General features: G+C 39.6%; 2 protein-coding genes across 3 annotated transcripts; both read right to left on the reverse strand.

The window, feature by feature from the left end:
- Positions 1 to 168: 168 nt before the first annotated feature.
- Positions 169 to 11,871, reverse strand: phtf1 (putative homeodomain transcription factor 1). 2 transcript variants are annotated; one of them, XM_038695775.1, is made up of 17 exons: positions 11,545 to 11,871; positions 11,176 to 11,217; positions 10,081 to 10,137; positions 9,919 to 9,988; positions 9,593 to 9,751; positions 8,612 to 8,792; positions 8,252 to 8,372; positions 7,234 to 7,431; positions 6,792 to 7,037; positions 6,079 to 6,207; positions 4,958 to 5,227; positions 3,977 to 4,108; positions 3,793 to 3,879; positions 3,419 to 3,574; positions 3,153 to 3,248; positions 2,348 to 2,473; positions 169 to 849 (listed from the first exon to the last, which is right to left on the reverse strand). In XM_038695775.1, exons 2-17 carry the CDS (start codon positions 11,209 to 11,211, stop codon positions 829 to 831), a joined length of 2,085 nt encoding a protein of 694 aa, XP_038551703.1. In that variant the 5' UTR covers positions 11,212 to 11,217; positions 11,545 to 11,871; the 3' UTR covers positions 169 to 828. The 2 variants fall into 2 exon arrangements, with proteins under 2 accessions (XP_038551703.1, XP_038551702.1); XM_038695774.1 differs by having other exon boundaries at positions 11,176 to 11,270.
- A 1,779-nt stretch (positions 11,872 to 13,650) lies between these two features.
- LOC119886916 (olfactory receptor class A-like protein 1) lies at positions 13,651 to 14,613 on the reverse strand. The gene has a single exon (XM_038697910.1). It carries the CDS (start codon positions 14,590 to 14,592, stop codon positions 13,651 to 13,653), a length of 942 nt encoding a protein of 313 aa, XP_038553838.1. The 5' UTR covers positions 14,593 to 14,613.
- Positions 14,614 to 16,566: the final 1,953 nt, after the last annotated feature.

Raw genomic sequence — 16,566 nt, forward strand, 5'->3', positions numbered from 1 at the left:
TTAATAATAGATCTACGACAGCATAGGTACGTCAACGCACAGCCCAGTATCACTAAGTCAGAACAAAACATAAGGGGATTTGCAGAGGATGACATGAAAGACAGTGTGTAAAAAGACAAGCACGCAGATTTTATTCACCTCTATCAGACAGTTTCACAAACAACCAAACCCACTTTGCATAGTAATTTTATTCAACAATGGTCCTCAATACAAAAAAGACATAGTGGTCAAAGACTGGCAGGTACCGTTACAAGTTTAAGCACTAAAACAGAATAAATAAAGCCGACTTATAATCACAATGTTCCTCCTTAAATAGTACAAAAGGTTGAAATGAAAGTTGAGTCCTATGACAATTAATTTAATACAGCCCATTTTGATTTACTGGCTTTAGATAGCACTTATCTTGTTTTACAGTTAGTTTCACTAGTATACTGATGAGAAACATCAGTGAATAAGACTAAAACTACCTGCATTATTATCTGCATTTAACACATCTGTACAACACACATTTGGAAATCTGGATGCCACAGAAGCCTGAAATAATCTCAGACCTGAAGGTTAGGCACCGGGTTAGTAGCGTGGGTGACAGGAACAGTGTGTTTCCACACAAAATGAGCCGCCTGTAATGGTGTGCGAGCGATGGTCAGGGCATCTTAGGCTTGTGAATGATGAAACTCAAGAGACAGAAGTTTCAGTTGGAAGGCACAGACAATCACTGAACTGTCAAGTAGGTTTGCACTTTTTTCTGTAGATGAGAGACTCTCTGCAGCTGACAAGGGAGGTTTCTGGTCTCCAGGATCTGGCTGTTAGTGGTTTTCTGTTTTCAGACTAAGGCTTGATTTTCCACAGCTGGAAATTAAGCAGAAGAGATAAAAAAAACTTTCATTCGAGAAAAAAAAAAGATCTTCAAGAGATCTTACAGAACACCACAAACACAATCACAGGTCAGAGTGCAGCATCACCCACAGTGGTTCAAACAACTTGGGAAGCGAGTTTTGATATTAATACCAGTTTCATGTCTGTGCTTTAAATATATATAAGGAGGCGATGAGCTCAGCTTAGCTTGTCATAAAGACTCTTCAAAGTTCAAAATTACACCTACCCACAGCTCTGAAGATCACTGATTAACATGATACTAGGGCTGGGCAATAAAACAATAATGATAATTATCGCAATATAATTTTTCTCAATAATAATATAACAAATGTTCAATATATCGTCAATAAATGTTTGATTTAATTCATTTGAATCACACACAATCAGAAAACAATTAGCACTTACTTTTTCAATTAGGTTATTTATTTTGTTGAGGAAAAGAGACTGAAAAAAAGATTTCCTAATCATAATTGTTGAAAAAGATTTTAGCAGAATCGTTTTAAATATTGTACCTTAGATTTGTGAAGTGACCCACTTGTTTGGCATCAAATGTTTGTCATGTTCTGACCATAAAGAAACCACAATTAACCATCTGGTTTCTTCTACTTTCACTCAGGAACAAAAATAAGACTTTTTAAACTTGAAAGAAATTATGATTTGACATTTATCGTAATAATTATCGATATCGAATGATATGTAATGGTTTTATCATGATAACATTTTTGACCATATCACCCAGGCCTACATGACATATCTCTTTTGTTTAATCTATACACAGAAAACTGTATTAACTACAATTTGTGGTTAATTTGTGAGCATTAGAGAAGCTGGTAGGTATATTTTTGAACTTTGGAGGCAGCCAGGCTAGAAGCTTTGCCCTGCTTCCAGTCTTTATGCTAAGCTAATAGCCTCCCGGCTCCGGCTACATCTCACATAGATGAGAGTGGTATACAGTAAATCTTTTAATTAAGCTCTCTCCAAGAAAGCAAATAAACACATTTCTCAAAATGTTAAACCATTTCTTTAGGCATTTCCCACCTTTATTGAGGGCCCTTTGACACTTGTCAGTGACTGTATTTGTAATTAAAGTCACTGCCTGCTAACCACTTGAAAGCATTTTAGATTATCTTCTTCAGTCGCATGCATGATGCAAGCTTATCTGCCAGACGGCCACGATCAAAGCAAGAAGGTTTCTCTAAGATATCCCTGTAGGCTACTAACAACCCCAACACCTGGAGTGTAAAGTGAAAAAAAAAAAGAAGGTACAAAGTGAAGAAACTGAAGCCAAGATAACATGAGCACCAAAACCTCTAAATCTTACATTTTCCAAAAGGCAACTGATTCATGTTTGTTTTCTCCTCTAAAAGTTGAGGAGTGCCCCCCCCACTTTCATCTATTCTGTCCTGTCTTTTTGCACCGTTCTCACAGAAACCAAGGAGCCGTAATTTTAACATTTAGCAGAAAGACTCACTCTGATGTTGAAGCCGAACAGGTCGCTGACCACAGCAGACACAGCAGACAGGATGACCACCCTGGTGATGTTGTAGATCAGAGGGTTCACGGTCAGACCCAGCAGTCTGAATGGAATATCCAGCTCCTGGGGCAGGCAAGAGGGAATACAATGTTATTTGAACAACATAGGTAGCCATTAGAACGAAGAAAAAATATCTTATTGTGATTATTTTGACAGATTTTTGTGGGAATGGTTATTATAATTTTCACTGGAAAAAATAGAAAAATGATGATGTGATTTTTACTGGGGTCTCTGGAAAACAGGATTTGTCGGCATCTCTGTAGCACCACAATGCTTCATTTTTAATAGTATGTAGTGACACATTTTACCTTTATCAAAGCACTGCAGCTCCTGCAATTTGGATACACGTGGCCATATTTTGATAGTATTTCGATTAATTGTTCTGCCCTAGCACCCATACCTTGAGGCAAGGAAAAGGTCAAAGCCAGAATGTATTGTGGATGAAAGGCCATTGGCTAAAATAGCTTCACTGGGCCTTCATTCTAAATAAAACAATTAAATTACAATGCAATAAAATTACAAGATTATAAAATAATTTTACATATCTCAGTACATCGTTATTAGGGATGTCTTGAGCCATTCATGTATAGGAGATTAAATTGAACATTTACGAGTGTACTGTGTAATCCAAAGTAAAGTAACTGCAATAATTCAGCAACGGTGTAACGTTGTGGTAAATTAAAACCAGACAATTTTGTATTCAACAGGAGGCTGGAAAACAAAGGAGGTCCATTTTGCTTACCTTGATCAGTTTTGTAGCTAGTTTTAAAACGTTGTTTACTATATTGAGTTCTTCTTTTTTATTGGGCTTTTTCTCCATCTTGAGATACAAATTGATCTGCAACCAAGACCAATTTTACATACTGTCAAATGTACAATAAAGACACAGAAAAAAAAACATGTATTAAATCATACTAACTGGGAATCAGCTAACAGTGTTGCCGGTCGTGCAGAAACAACTCAGAAATAACCTGCAACTCCATGTGTTTTCTAGGCACAGGTTCTTACCTGCTCAGTGAGCAGCGCTGAGGAATTGCTGTATTTGCAGTTGGTCTCTGAGCCCAGTGTGGCCAGCCGTAACAGGAAGAGGATGAGGGAGGAGGCCCACACCATCATCTCCCAGTTTGTCAGAGAATCCATGAAAGCCTTGTGGTTGTGTAGAAGCTGAGGAAGGCCAAAAGCAACAGTATTTATACTCTATGTTTAAATTAATTAATTAATTTAATTAAGATTATGGCTTGTCTTCAGTCCATGGTTGATGATTCCATTTGTGGCTGTCTTCCCGTTATCTAATATTTATAGAAGACATTCACACTATAAGAACGTTATTAAATTTGCGTTCTCTAAACAGATCACATTTGTTTCAGCGGATTTTGACTGACCTGGGCACAAATGATGAATGAAATGGACAGCGCTAAGAGGAAGATAGTGGAGACAATGACGTCGACGGAGCGCTGCGGCCCTCGTCTCTGCAATGAACAAGCGAGTCACCAATGCACCATTATAAGTAAAAGTCTATCACAATGTACATTAATAAAAAGAAAACTGGAGCAAGACAATACAAACCCTGAGAAAAGAGCGTAGCGACAACCACATCTTTATGTTCTGGACTTTCTTCAGTCTGAAATGAGGGATCTCAGATTTCTTGGCCTTGCGAGCTGAGGTGAGGTGGCTGAAGTACTTGGCAAATAAGAGTCTCTGTTGGGGGAGAGAACCCAAAAATAAAAACCATACACTGGTACAGAAGCAAATCACTTAACAGAATATACAAGTCCTGCAAAGACTCAAGTGTGTAATTCTGTTTCAGGGTGTTGTCAGTAGATACCACTAGAGGGAAGACCAGCTAACATGTATGAATAAACAAACTGATGAGTTGTGTAATAATAAAAATGATCAATTATTCATATTTTTGAATCCTAGGCTACTTCGCTCCATTTTCACTGCCTCAGACTGTTGTTATTTTGTTGCTGATGCAATTTTCAGAATGCATTGTTTGAGAATTGCCAGTATTTTCAAATATTTTCAAGACAGGGCAATATCTTTACATGGATGGATATAAAAGATTGTCAGTGTTCTAGAGAAACGATAACCATGTTGAGTGGACATTCACAGTCTTAAAAAAAAACCTACTGATAATGCACACATTAAAAAGATATTTTTAAATGATTATGCCACTCTTATTTCTTACTTCATTCATTCAAGTTGGAAGTGTAATGATGATTATGAGGCAAGAGCCAAACTTATAAGGAGCATGTTTTTTCCCAAGATTTCTAGGAAGCAAAATGGATGTTTACCTGACTCTGGAGGGTGTAAATCAAGATGAATCTCACAGTATGTATCATGCCTGTGTCTTTAGATTTGACTGAGTTATGACTCTTAGATGATGGAAAGGATTTGGTTTAAGCTGTTTTAATGTACAGCAGTATAATGATAGGAAAGTAAAAACTCAGATTATTTTTGTAACTACTAAGTTACCGATGGCATAGCAGAAAAGACATAACTGGAGATGCAAGAGAATGCTTTAAACTAGACAAAGTCACCACTCACCTGTTTATACGTTCTCTCAGCCACACACATCATGAAGAAGACCAGTCCTATGAGGCAGACTCTTTGCAACGTTGTGATCAAGAAGAAGGTGTAGGCCTGGGCATCAGGCGGCCCCACCGCCATTTCTACCACCTCCATCAGGGACAGGGAGCCGAGGCTTGACATGTCCAGATGCTGAGCCAAGCGGAAGGCGAAGGGAAGCAGGGCCAGGGTGGCAGTCATCAGCCCACCAAGGACAAGGTAACCCATACCCTGCTCTACTAACTTCACCTGTGAATGAGAAACACAAGAGGGAGACAGGAAGACATCTTTTAGGATGATAAAAGCTTCAGGAACTCAGACGGTCTACTCAATCAGACAACATCATTGTGTGAAGAAGAAGATATACTTTATAATGCCCGCAAGGGTAAATTCAATGTTTTTTCACTCTGTTATTATTGTTAGTATTATACACACAGGTCCGAAACACACACACACACACACACACGCGAGCACAAACAGGACCCAAAGCAACAACACATGGAGAGATGTCAGAGTGAGGGGGCTGCCACTCAGTGCGGCTCCCCGAGCAGTTAGGGGTTCAGGGGCTTGCTCAAGGCCACCTTAAACAAACACAGCCTGTGTATATTTGTTCTAATGTCTACGAGTGATTATGTTTGACAACTAAATGTTCAACAGAGTGAGTATGTCACATTTTGTTTTTTGTGCCACTTTATCTCATGACTAAAGATGGCTCTACTAATAATTATATTTCCTGATTCATTTAAAAGCAGCATTGCAGTGCAACCAATGTGGCTGTAGTAGACAAACTAGAAAACACAGAAGATGGTAAATACTGGACTTTAAAAAAGGCACACAGTGGAAGAATTTGTTTACGGCCTTATGTCCCATCCTGGACAAAGGGGATTAAGTAAGCAAGTAAGTAAGTGAGGACACTCAGTCCAATTGTTTGGTTTTAAACATCTGTATCATGCTGCACAAGAGGTTTAGGGTTTACAACTCAGAATTCAGTAACAGTATTAATACAAACATAAAGAGAATATCCCGCGACCCTGTATGCAGGATAACCGGTTGACGATGGATGGATGGATAGATGGATGGATAAAGAGAATATTGTGTACCCGTGTTAGGATGATCCCACTGATCTCCAATACTGACATGTCTGCTTTCTTACAATCGCCCTGCTCCCATATTATGGCACTGACACGATCCTTGGATGGGTGACATGCCTGCAGCCAAGACAGCTGGCTCTGAAATGAAACACAATAAATAACATTCAGTTTAAGCGTGGTTTCCAATGTGTAAAAAGCAATGGGTTTCAGCCAAATTCAGATTGTTGAAGATGGTTATGGACATAGTACAAACATAGCATTTACTGAAGATGTCATTAAAAAGTTATTTGGAGAAGAGGTTTGGAAGAACAGTAATCCCTTCATGAGCCTCTTCTATAATACGGTTAGCAATCACTGATTCATGTGCTTTAAGATCCACAGAGAACTACAATATATGGAGCCAAGCTGTAATGATAAACATGACGTGCAAGTGACATCATGGTTTTAAAACTAAGTAGACACAAAGTAGAGAATTAATTAGAGAAAATTAATTAGGGAAAATCCCGTGGTGGACTATGGGATTTTCTCTAATTAATTTTAACTATGGGAATTTATCAATTAAATATTACTTCAACAGCATTGGTCATAACACCATCCCGTTAGGAATGTTTGACATTCATGAATGAAATGTACCAACACACTGACTCAGGAAATGTTTTAAGACTAGATAAGACAAAACCAGACCACAGAAGAGTATTGAAGATTTATTTTGGCGCTCTTACTCCAGGGATTCCCTGCTGTAGGCTCTCATCATCACTGCTCAGAATGGTGGTTTGCGGAAGCGCCATGCCGGCGTTGTACCTCCCATTCCCCTCACTGTCGCTGCTCCCGCTGGAGGCGGAGTCAGGCCCTTGGAGAAGCTCCTCCCACATTGTGTCATCAGTGTCAGAGGCAGGACGAGAGCCTACACTTGGCCTGAGGCGCTCCACCTCTTGAGGCTTCACCTTGATGGAAGCCCCACTCTCTTCCTGTTTTAAGTATATAAAGATTTGTCTCACTCGTACTGAACTAATAAGAAACACACAAAACTTATGTAAAGAATATATCTAACTCACTCACTATATTTAAGCTCTATAGCAACAGAAAGCTTGTTGTATATAAAAAGATGCATCTTGCACATGTAACTCCAGTTTCATGACCACACAGTGTAACAATAATATTTACCTGAGGTCTTAATGTGGGTTTGGGGTTAGACTTTAGACTTCTCTTCCTTAAAGAAGACATTGCCGTAGATGTCGGCAAAGTCATAGCAGGGTGTCTCTTATCATGAAGTACTGGATGAATTACTTCCACTGGTTGTACCCCCTCCTCTTCCTCACTGGAGAGCTCGTCGGATGCCCCAAATCCTGACTGTCTTTTGTTCTGTGAGGGAATATCAAGGCATCTGTACATCTTAAAAATGTCTTTCTAAAACATACATGAATTTAACAAATGCCAAAGACTACACTCTTAAAGTGTAATATAAAACATCCACACATTTGGATTTTTACCTACTCATGTTTGATACATTTTTCAAATTACTAATCATTCTTAATGGCATAGTTTATGATAAAAATAAATTAGATACCATAATTTTTTAAATCTTTCTAAAAGGAGAGTAATCAAAACAAAATTTCCACAGGCCAGGAGAGCTAGACTTAGTTACACTTGAGTGCATTTCCAGGTGCACCAAAAACCAGCTGAATGTATATTTTGTCCAAACCTGCAGTTAGAGTGGAATTAAAAACCTTAAGGCTAGAGCAGCTTTGAATACAAACCTGTGCTACAGGAAATGAACAAAATCACTATCTGACAATCTAATGAACTCCAATGCAGTAGCCTTAGAGAAAATACAACATTAATGAAGGTTCAAGTATTTATTATGAGCTCTAGTCACAGTCAAGTAGGGTCAGTGATTACATTAAAGATACACCTTTTAATTTACCTTTATCATACTGGTGCCATAGATCTGCTGAATTGACACTGATTTAGGTTAGAATTAATCTGCCTTTCTACAGATATTGAGGCAGCAAACAACAAACCCCCCCCCCAGAAATAACAGATCAGTTACACATTGATCTAATAATTTAAAAAAATAATGTTTTGTAATTCTGAAAATGACTTTTTACTGCTGCTATAAGTTAGTCCTTTCTTTGCATCATTCCACAGTGCTGAGACTGACTACTGAGATGAGTGACTGTACCCTCCTTTCTTCGTTGCTGTATAATCGCTGGCTTTCTTCAAACTGCCAGGGTCCCTGCTGTTCTGTGTCCCCGCTGTCATTCTTTCCTTCTGTTTTTTTCAGCCCTCTGCCCTTCCTTGGCCTGAAGGAGAAAAAAATATAATAGTCAAGAGATTGTAGATACAACAAGCATTACAAAATGAACTCAAAACACATGAGTGAAAGGATTACTGAGAGTATCAGAGTAGCTTTAGAATAACTCGATTTAGTTTGACTTTGGGTGTATTTGTGTGCGTAATGCTGGAGTTTATGCATGTGCCAGGAGGTGAGAGGGTGTTGGTAAAGGCAAATGAGTGTGCAGTGCAACAATGTGAAAACCACCTCCTTCTGCGCGCAGGGCTGGTGGTGCAGCTGGCAGCTGGACTGCCCGAGGGCCACCTGCTGGACTCGGTCGACACAATCTGGCAGTGCACGGTACCCAGCAGCAGCATCAGACACATGGGTCCAAACACCTCGCTGGCACTCGCCCCAGGGACCTCCAAGTACAGCACCACTGCTGCCACTGAAGGGAGCAAAACATTTGGCAACAGCAAACAAAACGGTCTCTTTAGGGAGCCATTATAAGAGAATTCATGCTTACTAATGAGGTCTTTCTGTGTGGCTCAGGTGTGAGGGGTTACACGTTTTTTGTTGCACATAACTGAATTTAAATTGTGACAAATGGAGAAACTGAAGTACATACTGAGTACATACCAAAAACCATGTACTGTCTTTATTTCCTTTGATGACTGAGTGTGTCATTGTGTTCCGGCTTAGCAAAGAAAAATCCAAAAACCCTTCAGCACCCGCTTGACGGAATTTTTTACTGTAGCTGCAGTAATGTTTTACATAAAGAACACCACTCAAAATGTCACTGTTGCTAAAAACGTCTTTTAAACAGGAGCCACGGTGTATAAAGAAGACAGATTCTCTTTCTACTTTTTACAAGTTAGTTTTAAAACCATGATGCCACTTGCATGTCATGTTTATTATTATAGCTTGGCTCCATGTATTGTACTTCTCTGTGGATCTTAAAGCACATGAATCAGTGATTGTTAACTGTATTATAGAAGGGATTACTATTCTTCCAAACCTCTTCTCCAAATGACTTTTTAATGAAATCTTCAGTAAAAGACAAGACTAAGCAGAATTGGAATCTTTTGTGAATATGAATAATAGCAAGACAAAACAGTAGGAGTCAGTTTAAACTGTGTAGTCTGTAACTTCTTTTGTTACCACGGTCATTTTCAAATTGTTGGGAGTTTTCCGAGAAACTCGCTGCCCCAGTATGAATAGAAGTTACATTAGAAATGGTGAGCAAACCTTGCATGAAGTACAGCACGAGGATACATGAGGAGATGGACTTGGAGGTCACCTGGATCCACCACTGGAAGAAGAAGGGGAACAGCAGCACTCTGACCAGACCTTTCCGAGTTAGAGCTGTCCAGGGACTTTGTGGTTTGGCTTTGCTGAATGTTGATCCTGAGGTGAGGAATCAGAAAATCTCTTATAAAGCTTCAATGAAACTATAATACATACATACAAACAGTGAAACAAGCAGAACACAGGCAGAAAGCACATAGACTGGTGTGGTATGTTCTGGCAGGGGAGGCATAACAGGTAGAGAACTGCTCTTCATAGACCCTCACCTCTTACTAAGTCAACATCGATGAGGTCTGATTTGATGTGACCCATCTTCTTTGGTTTACTGTCCAAACCCTAAATGAACGGCAAGTGGTATTTTCACCTCAGTGGTAATGCACAACATAAATACACAAACACTGTTTTATAGATATTTGAATGTTTCTTACATTTAGATCCGCTTGCTCCAGAGATTTCTCCCAAACTTGTTGATCGTAGGCCCCGATCTATAGTGACAACAAAGACTTATAATCTAAATAACAATATAATTATTAATAATACACTCAGGATTTGCACCCCTTAGTCATAAAGTTTGTCTATATTAGAAGAACAAAATTTGCTTTTATGAATCCCCCCCTTAAGAGGAAATTAACTCCATCTATTATTTTTATATGTTTTCTGACACGCACACAGGCCGAAATACATACATGCGCACACACACACGCTGTTAGGAAGAGATGTTAAAGTGATGGCACTGTCACATAGTCAGTTACTGCTATTTACTGCACAAAGGTTTTTCCCAGTTAAAATGAAAGAAAAGTGTCACGGTTTAAAATTGCATGTTTGGGCTCAGGTTTCTGATACATTACTCAAATCAAAGAGAGCCTTAAAGCAGAAGGCATTTTCCTTTTTATTTTATTTTTTTATTTTTACCCGTTTCTGTAGAGAAAGAGGGAAAAGAGAGGCAGAGCAGACCACAGTGTCTTAATAAATACATTAAGGTATATATGGTTGACAGCGCATGAATAGCCGCATACATATATCATGATGGATATGAAACAGAAATTTTAGAATAGATCAACATAAACAATTGTAAATAAAATTTTCAGACATATAACACACTGTCTTATCAGTGGCAGGAGATCTAACCTGCTGAACAGGTCACACCTTCATAGTTTCTACCACCTTTGTTTGGACTGAAAACACAGTCATACAAAACCGGTCAAGGTAAACATGGTGAAAAACTTAAAAGGTTCCATGTAGTAACTAAAAAGTAGGTTCATGTTGATCAATGAGCAGCGTCTCTGTCAGTGAACCACATAACCTAATAAAATAAATTAATACTTAAGGTAATTTCATGATTATATATAGATAGATAGATAGATAGATAGATAGATAGTTCTTTCTGTGCCAATATTACAAAATCTACATGATTCAGAAATGTCTTAAGTGACCTATACCTTCTTAGAAATCGGTTTGTTGGATGGATTAAATGTACACTTTCAAAATAGGGCTACTTCTTTAACTTCAAATGTTTGTCTTACCTTCTCTTGATACCAGGCTATTCTGGCCATTACCATCTGATGCTGGAAACAGTGAAGTCAGGTCATTTCACAAAGATCTCAGGAAACAGAGGGGTCTGGGCACAAATCCAGATTTGTTCAATAAAACAAAAAAGTGCTGCAGACACATTGCACCTGACATAAAATGCAACTAAGAACAATGTTTAACAAAAGAAACTAAATATAAAGGTAACGTTAGCTGTAAGTTACAAGCACAGTAAAGTTAGTGTAGTTATGAAGTAACGTTAACGTAAAGCATCTGCTGAATTGATCGCTGTAACTTAACCAAGTAAACGTTAGCTAACAATAGCTTACCGTTAGCAAGAGGCCAAAGTAGTTATCTTAGCTTACCTGAGATGAAAACCTACGGATTGATTTGGTACACACTGGAAGATACTTTTAGTGATCATCACAAACTGTTCGTTAAATACTTTATCATCAGTTTCAGTGGCGTCGCAGCGTCTTGTTGTCAAATTCAGCTAACTAGTTACTACGAGCTTTAGGTCACCTGACACTTTTCGACGCAATTAATGACTTGAAAATATTGCACTATTTCCTTCTTACGCACACGTCTGGTTGCTGATAGGTTTATCTCAGATATTATGTACTTCACTATGAACTGCTAAGTTCACTGCTGTTTAACGTTTGAGTTCTGCTTCCGCTTCCCTTTTCCGAGGTTTGTTGTGCTCCACAGGAACCTTCCCTTCCCTGAGTGTTGTCTCTCAGGCGGCGTTTTCGCTCGTTCAGAATCCTTTTCCGTACGTTAGATTGACAGACAATAAACCGCTACCATTTCCTTGAACCTTGAATCAACAATTTGTGCTCTGCATTTCAACATAAACATTTCACTGATGAAGCTTGTCGCACATTAGTAGAGGGAGAGTGCTGCCTGGAAGGCTAATGTAAGGACAAAACCTACCCATTGATTTTCCTGAATTAATACGAACATTTCAGCCAATCAGGCCGCAGCAAGAGAGAGCGTGCATGATGATAATGAATAGGACTGCAACTAACAAATATTTACATTATTGATTATTCTATCTATTAGGCCTACTTTCTGAAAGAATCGTTTGGTCTATACAATTTCCTAATCTAGAAATGAAGGACTAGGGGCCGTGTCCACCAAAGCGTTTTTTACCAGCTGAAAACGCCTAGCTGGGAGCGCTAGGGTGCGTTTTGGAGGCGCAGTGTTTTAAGATACATAATTTCCGTGGAGGCGACGTGTTGCAAGTAGGGTAGCCTACTTAATTTTAGTGAATGTAAAAATGTCACCACAAAGTATATAGGCCTACTTGCGCTGGCTCTTTGCTCTGCATGAAGAGCAGGCTGAAACATGAGAGCATAGACTACGTGGGTTCATGTGATTTTGCGGGCGAGGAAACACCTGGAAGAGGCACATCGTTTCGTTCAAGATCGGATGTGCTCGGTGCGGTGTTTGTCCCGCCCCTCCTGCACTGTGATTGGACGGCTGGGTAAAAAGTTACAGTGACGAGCGCAGCGTTTTTCCCAAAGTTGAACATTTTTCAACTCTCGGCGACCGGAAAAAAACGCTCAGCGCTCAGTGTGGAAAAGACGCTCAGCGCCTCGTCACGCTCCTGGCGTTTTTACCAGCTAGTAAAAACGCGGCGCTCCCATTGGAATGAATTGAAAAAAACGCTTTGGTGGACACGGGATTTTCAGAATTACTGTAAACTCAATAGCCATATAACACTTTAAAGAAAAAAAAGAGTGATTAACTAACATTAACTTAACTTGTAAAATATATATTTGGCTAGCTCGCCACATAAATGTCTATATAGCCTACTGCTTCAAAGCCTTCCCACAACGCTAGGAATATAAAAGAATCTAAGATTTTGACTCAATATAAACTCCATCTCAACAATAAAACCTCTAAATTCCCTGAAACAGTTTTGAGGAGATGACCTTGGTGCCCTTCATGGTGGCTATGGAACTGTTCAAATTGCTTTTGTAGTACAGTTGTAGTTGCAGTCCCTAACTCAAAGAAAATCAGTTTATGATCACAAAAGACCAAGAAAAGAAGCAAATCATCAAAACGAGAAAGCAGGAAAGAGGGAATGTTTGGTATATCTGCTTGAAATATCACATAAAGAATGAATTAACTAAAAACTGAAAGATATTAATTTCCTGATTGACTAATTGATTCATTATTTTAGCTCCAATGACAATAATGTAGATGTGTACATTTTTTTTTGCTGGCATACAAAACAACCACAAACCACCTGAAAGGTACAGACACCTGTGTATTTGATGAAAGTATACATTTAAGAGAAAACCTACACCATTGCAAGACACTTCTGTGTGGTACTACTTTCTAAAGGGTCCGTTATTTATCTAAATGACAGTCATCTGTGCACCTGCGTCCAAAATGATAAGCTCTTAGAAAACAACTCTGCTGTCCTGCTGGTCAGTCGACAGCCTGTCAAGATACAGAACGAGTTATTTGTCACTTGACTCCTGATTGGCGGCTGATGGTTGGTCTTGTGCAGCTGCACACAAGATCTTCGCCTTGACCTTCTTGTTGGAGGAAATGATAAAGTATGGGCTGATAAAGGCGTAGCAGGAGGAAAAGAACACCCTCATATCAGCCACCACTGGCGACACCTTCGCCACCGTCAGCATGTAGATCCAGATCACATTATCAATCCCGAAGAAGACCACATACAGAACAACCAAGGTGACCACTGTTTTGGCTGCCCTGGTCTCTGCTCCACCACCCTGAGAGCGGCGGATCCCTCTCACCTGGCGGCTGTGGCGGTGGAGAAGCAGCAGGATGTAACCACTTGAGCCCATCATCAGGGCAACAAAGGCAAAATCCCTCCCAGAGACAGCCACCCCATTTATCACATAGGACAGGTTGTCTCTGAAGTCCACGTGACAGAAGCCCAGGTTGAGGGTAAAGGCAGGGATGGTGCCATTACGTGGAGCCATAGAGAAGAAAGGGGCTGCAATGCATACGGCCATGTTGAGGATCCACAGTCCTGCAAATGTGGGGAGGACCAGGGAGGGAAGTGCAGGCTTCAACCTGGACAAACGGGGCCCGGCAGGGGCGATAGTCACTGCCTGAAACACGCTGAGCATGCACGTGATGCAGACTGATAAAGCCCGGCCGATGCGGTAGGCGTAGATTACCACCTTACAGCCGGGATCATTCAGCAGGTTCCTCAGCCCAAACACAGTCATAGTCTGGGGGACGCAGCGGGTCAGTAGCAGCATCAGGTTGGCGAAGGCCAGGTGGCACAGGATCATGTCCACAGGAAGGAGCTTGGGTTCGGTGGAAATGATGTGGGCGTACGCCAGCAGCACCACAGTGTTCCCCAAGATGCCTATACCTGTTTGCAAGAGGAAGGAGACCCCTTTGATGGTCACACATAGATCCATGACACCAAGGCCTGCACCAGTCACAATTTGCAAAGAAGACAGAGAATCAAATCTGTTATGAATATACAACACACAAGAAACATCCTTTAAGACTGTTAACTCAAGTTTGATAGAAACTAATACAACTAAATAGCTTGAATATAATCATGTCAGTGAAATGATGCTCACCTGAAGTTGCAGCCTGTTGTTCGTTAACTGGGTAAAAGCCTGTGTAAGTACAATTTATAAGTCTTCGATCTCCCTCGAGATCATTGGCCAATATTGCAGTGTTCATCCCACAAAAACATCCCTTTGCAGTTCTTGTCTCAGAGGACAAGAACTGCACCGAAGGATAAACCCAATTTTTCAAGTCTGTGAATGCTGAAACATGTTTTTTCTTGCTGTAATCATTCGTTTGTACTGGCTGAGATCCCTTCCCACCATTCTTCCAATGGAAGTGATGGAGGACAAAATCCACAGTCCTCACTCCCATTGGAAACATGTTAGAAAGAAATCTTTAAAGGCCCTTTCAGATACAACGTAACAACGTCACCACAGCACTTTGAATCCTAATGCTTGTGCTGCGCCACGGTGGCTGTTTTGCTGTGCCCAAAGCAGCGGGGAGCACAGAATGTGAGTATTGTTTTAAGACTAAATAAATACATACCTAGGAAAGATGAGTGCAGCCAGAAATGGTCTGGTTTGGAACAAAGAAACAGTAGCACAAGCATTATATCAAACTTGAAACAAATGTGGCATGAGTCTGCAAATCACCTTTATTTCTTGATAAGAATGAAGGTTCTCCAGGCTGTACATCAACACAGCTTTCCACATTAGTTTTAGGCTTTAATGTTAAGAAATTGTTTATCATCATATTAAGTAACCGATCTGCTTTAGGACATATGAATAAATTAATTCTAAACTTTAGTGGTATTCTCTTGGACTTAAATACCACATGCCACTTTTCAATTTCTATAGACAGAAAGACTGCACATCAACCCCCTGGAATATTATAATGGTAATTCCGCATGGAGTTAAAAAATAGAGTTAAACAACCCCTGATGAGACAACAGTGTGCGGTTATTGTTGATACGAAAGCAGCCTGATGATGCCTTGAATGAGCCATCAAGAGGCTTTTACATGCACAGCTGGTACTTCAGTTTGTGCTGTTTTCCTCCTTCGTGTTCTGGGAGCATGTTAAAAGACACAAAGGAGCAAGACAATTAGCCATATAACAATGCATGTTTGCACTAATTGGAGGCATAGGGACAACCAGCCACTATTCATTTAAGTTCGTGCACTGACATGTGCTACAACAGAATTTTGTACATCTTACCCAGGTTTTCCAGCACTATCTACATAAACTGTAAATGTCTAATGTCTAAAATGTCTAACCTATTGTTGAGTTCCATATAACTGATATCTCAGTTGCAAAATTCAGACCAGGTTTGTGTGCTGAGAGAATGTTGTTTGAGATGTGTGTTTTCTACTGGAAGTGGGCATTGGAATAAAGCATCACCTGTGTGTTTTTTACATGTTTACATGTTCAGAGAGCTAATTAAAATGGCAAGTTCAAGCATGTCCTTCTCAGGGGATTGCATCATCTACAGTATGCTGTATTGGTTACAGCATACTAAAGGTTAAAATTCTGGCTCCCCCTTCATGACATGAGATTAGATAATGTAAATTGTTTTCCCCCATTGTACTTATTCAATTTTAATTTAACATGAACTGATTATGTTACAATAATATCAATAGACAGTAAGTTGACATCTATATACTACAATATACTACAATATAATGTCAAAAACCATATGCACAATATCTTGGAATCTATACATGCAATAATAAATGTGACACATCATATCATATTTCTGATTAGGGGACACATTTATGAATAAAATATTACCTGTTTTGGTTTTGCATGTATATTAAAAGACTTTGACAATATAAACTGAACTGAACTGAGACAAATCTTTTCATACTGCTGAAATC

The sequence above is a fragment of the Micropterus salmoides genome, unplaced genomic scaffold (assembly GCF_014851395.1).
Source record: "Micropterus salmoides isolate LMB-PRFRI ecotype aquatic unplaced genomic scaffold, ASM1485139v1 Ms_hic_scaffold_4, whole genome shotgun sequence".
NCBI classification, from domain to species: domain Eukaryota; kingdom Metazoa; phylum Chordata; class Actinopteri; order Centrarchiformes; family Centrarchidae; genus Micropterus; species Micropterus salmoides.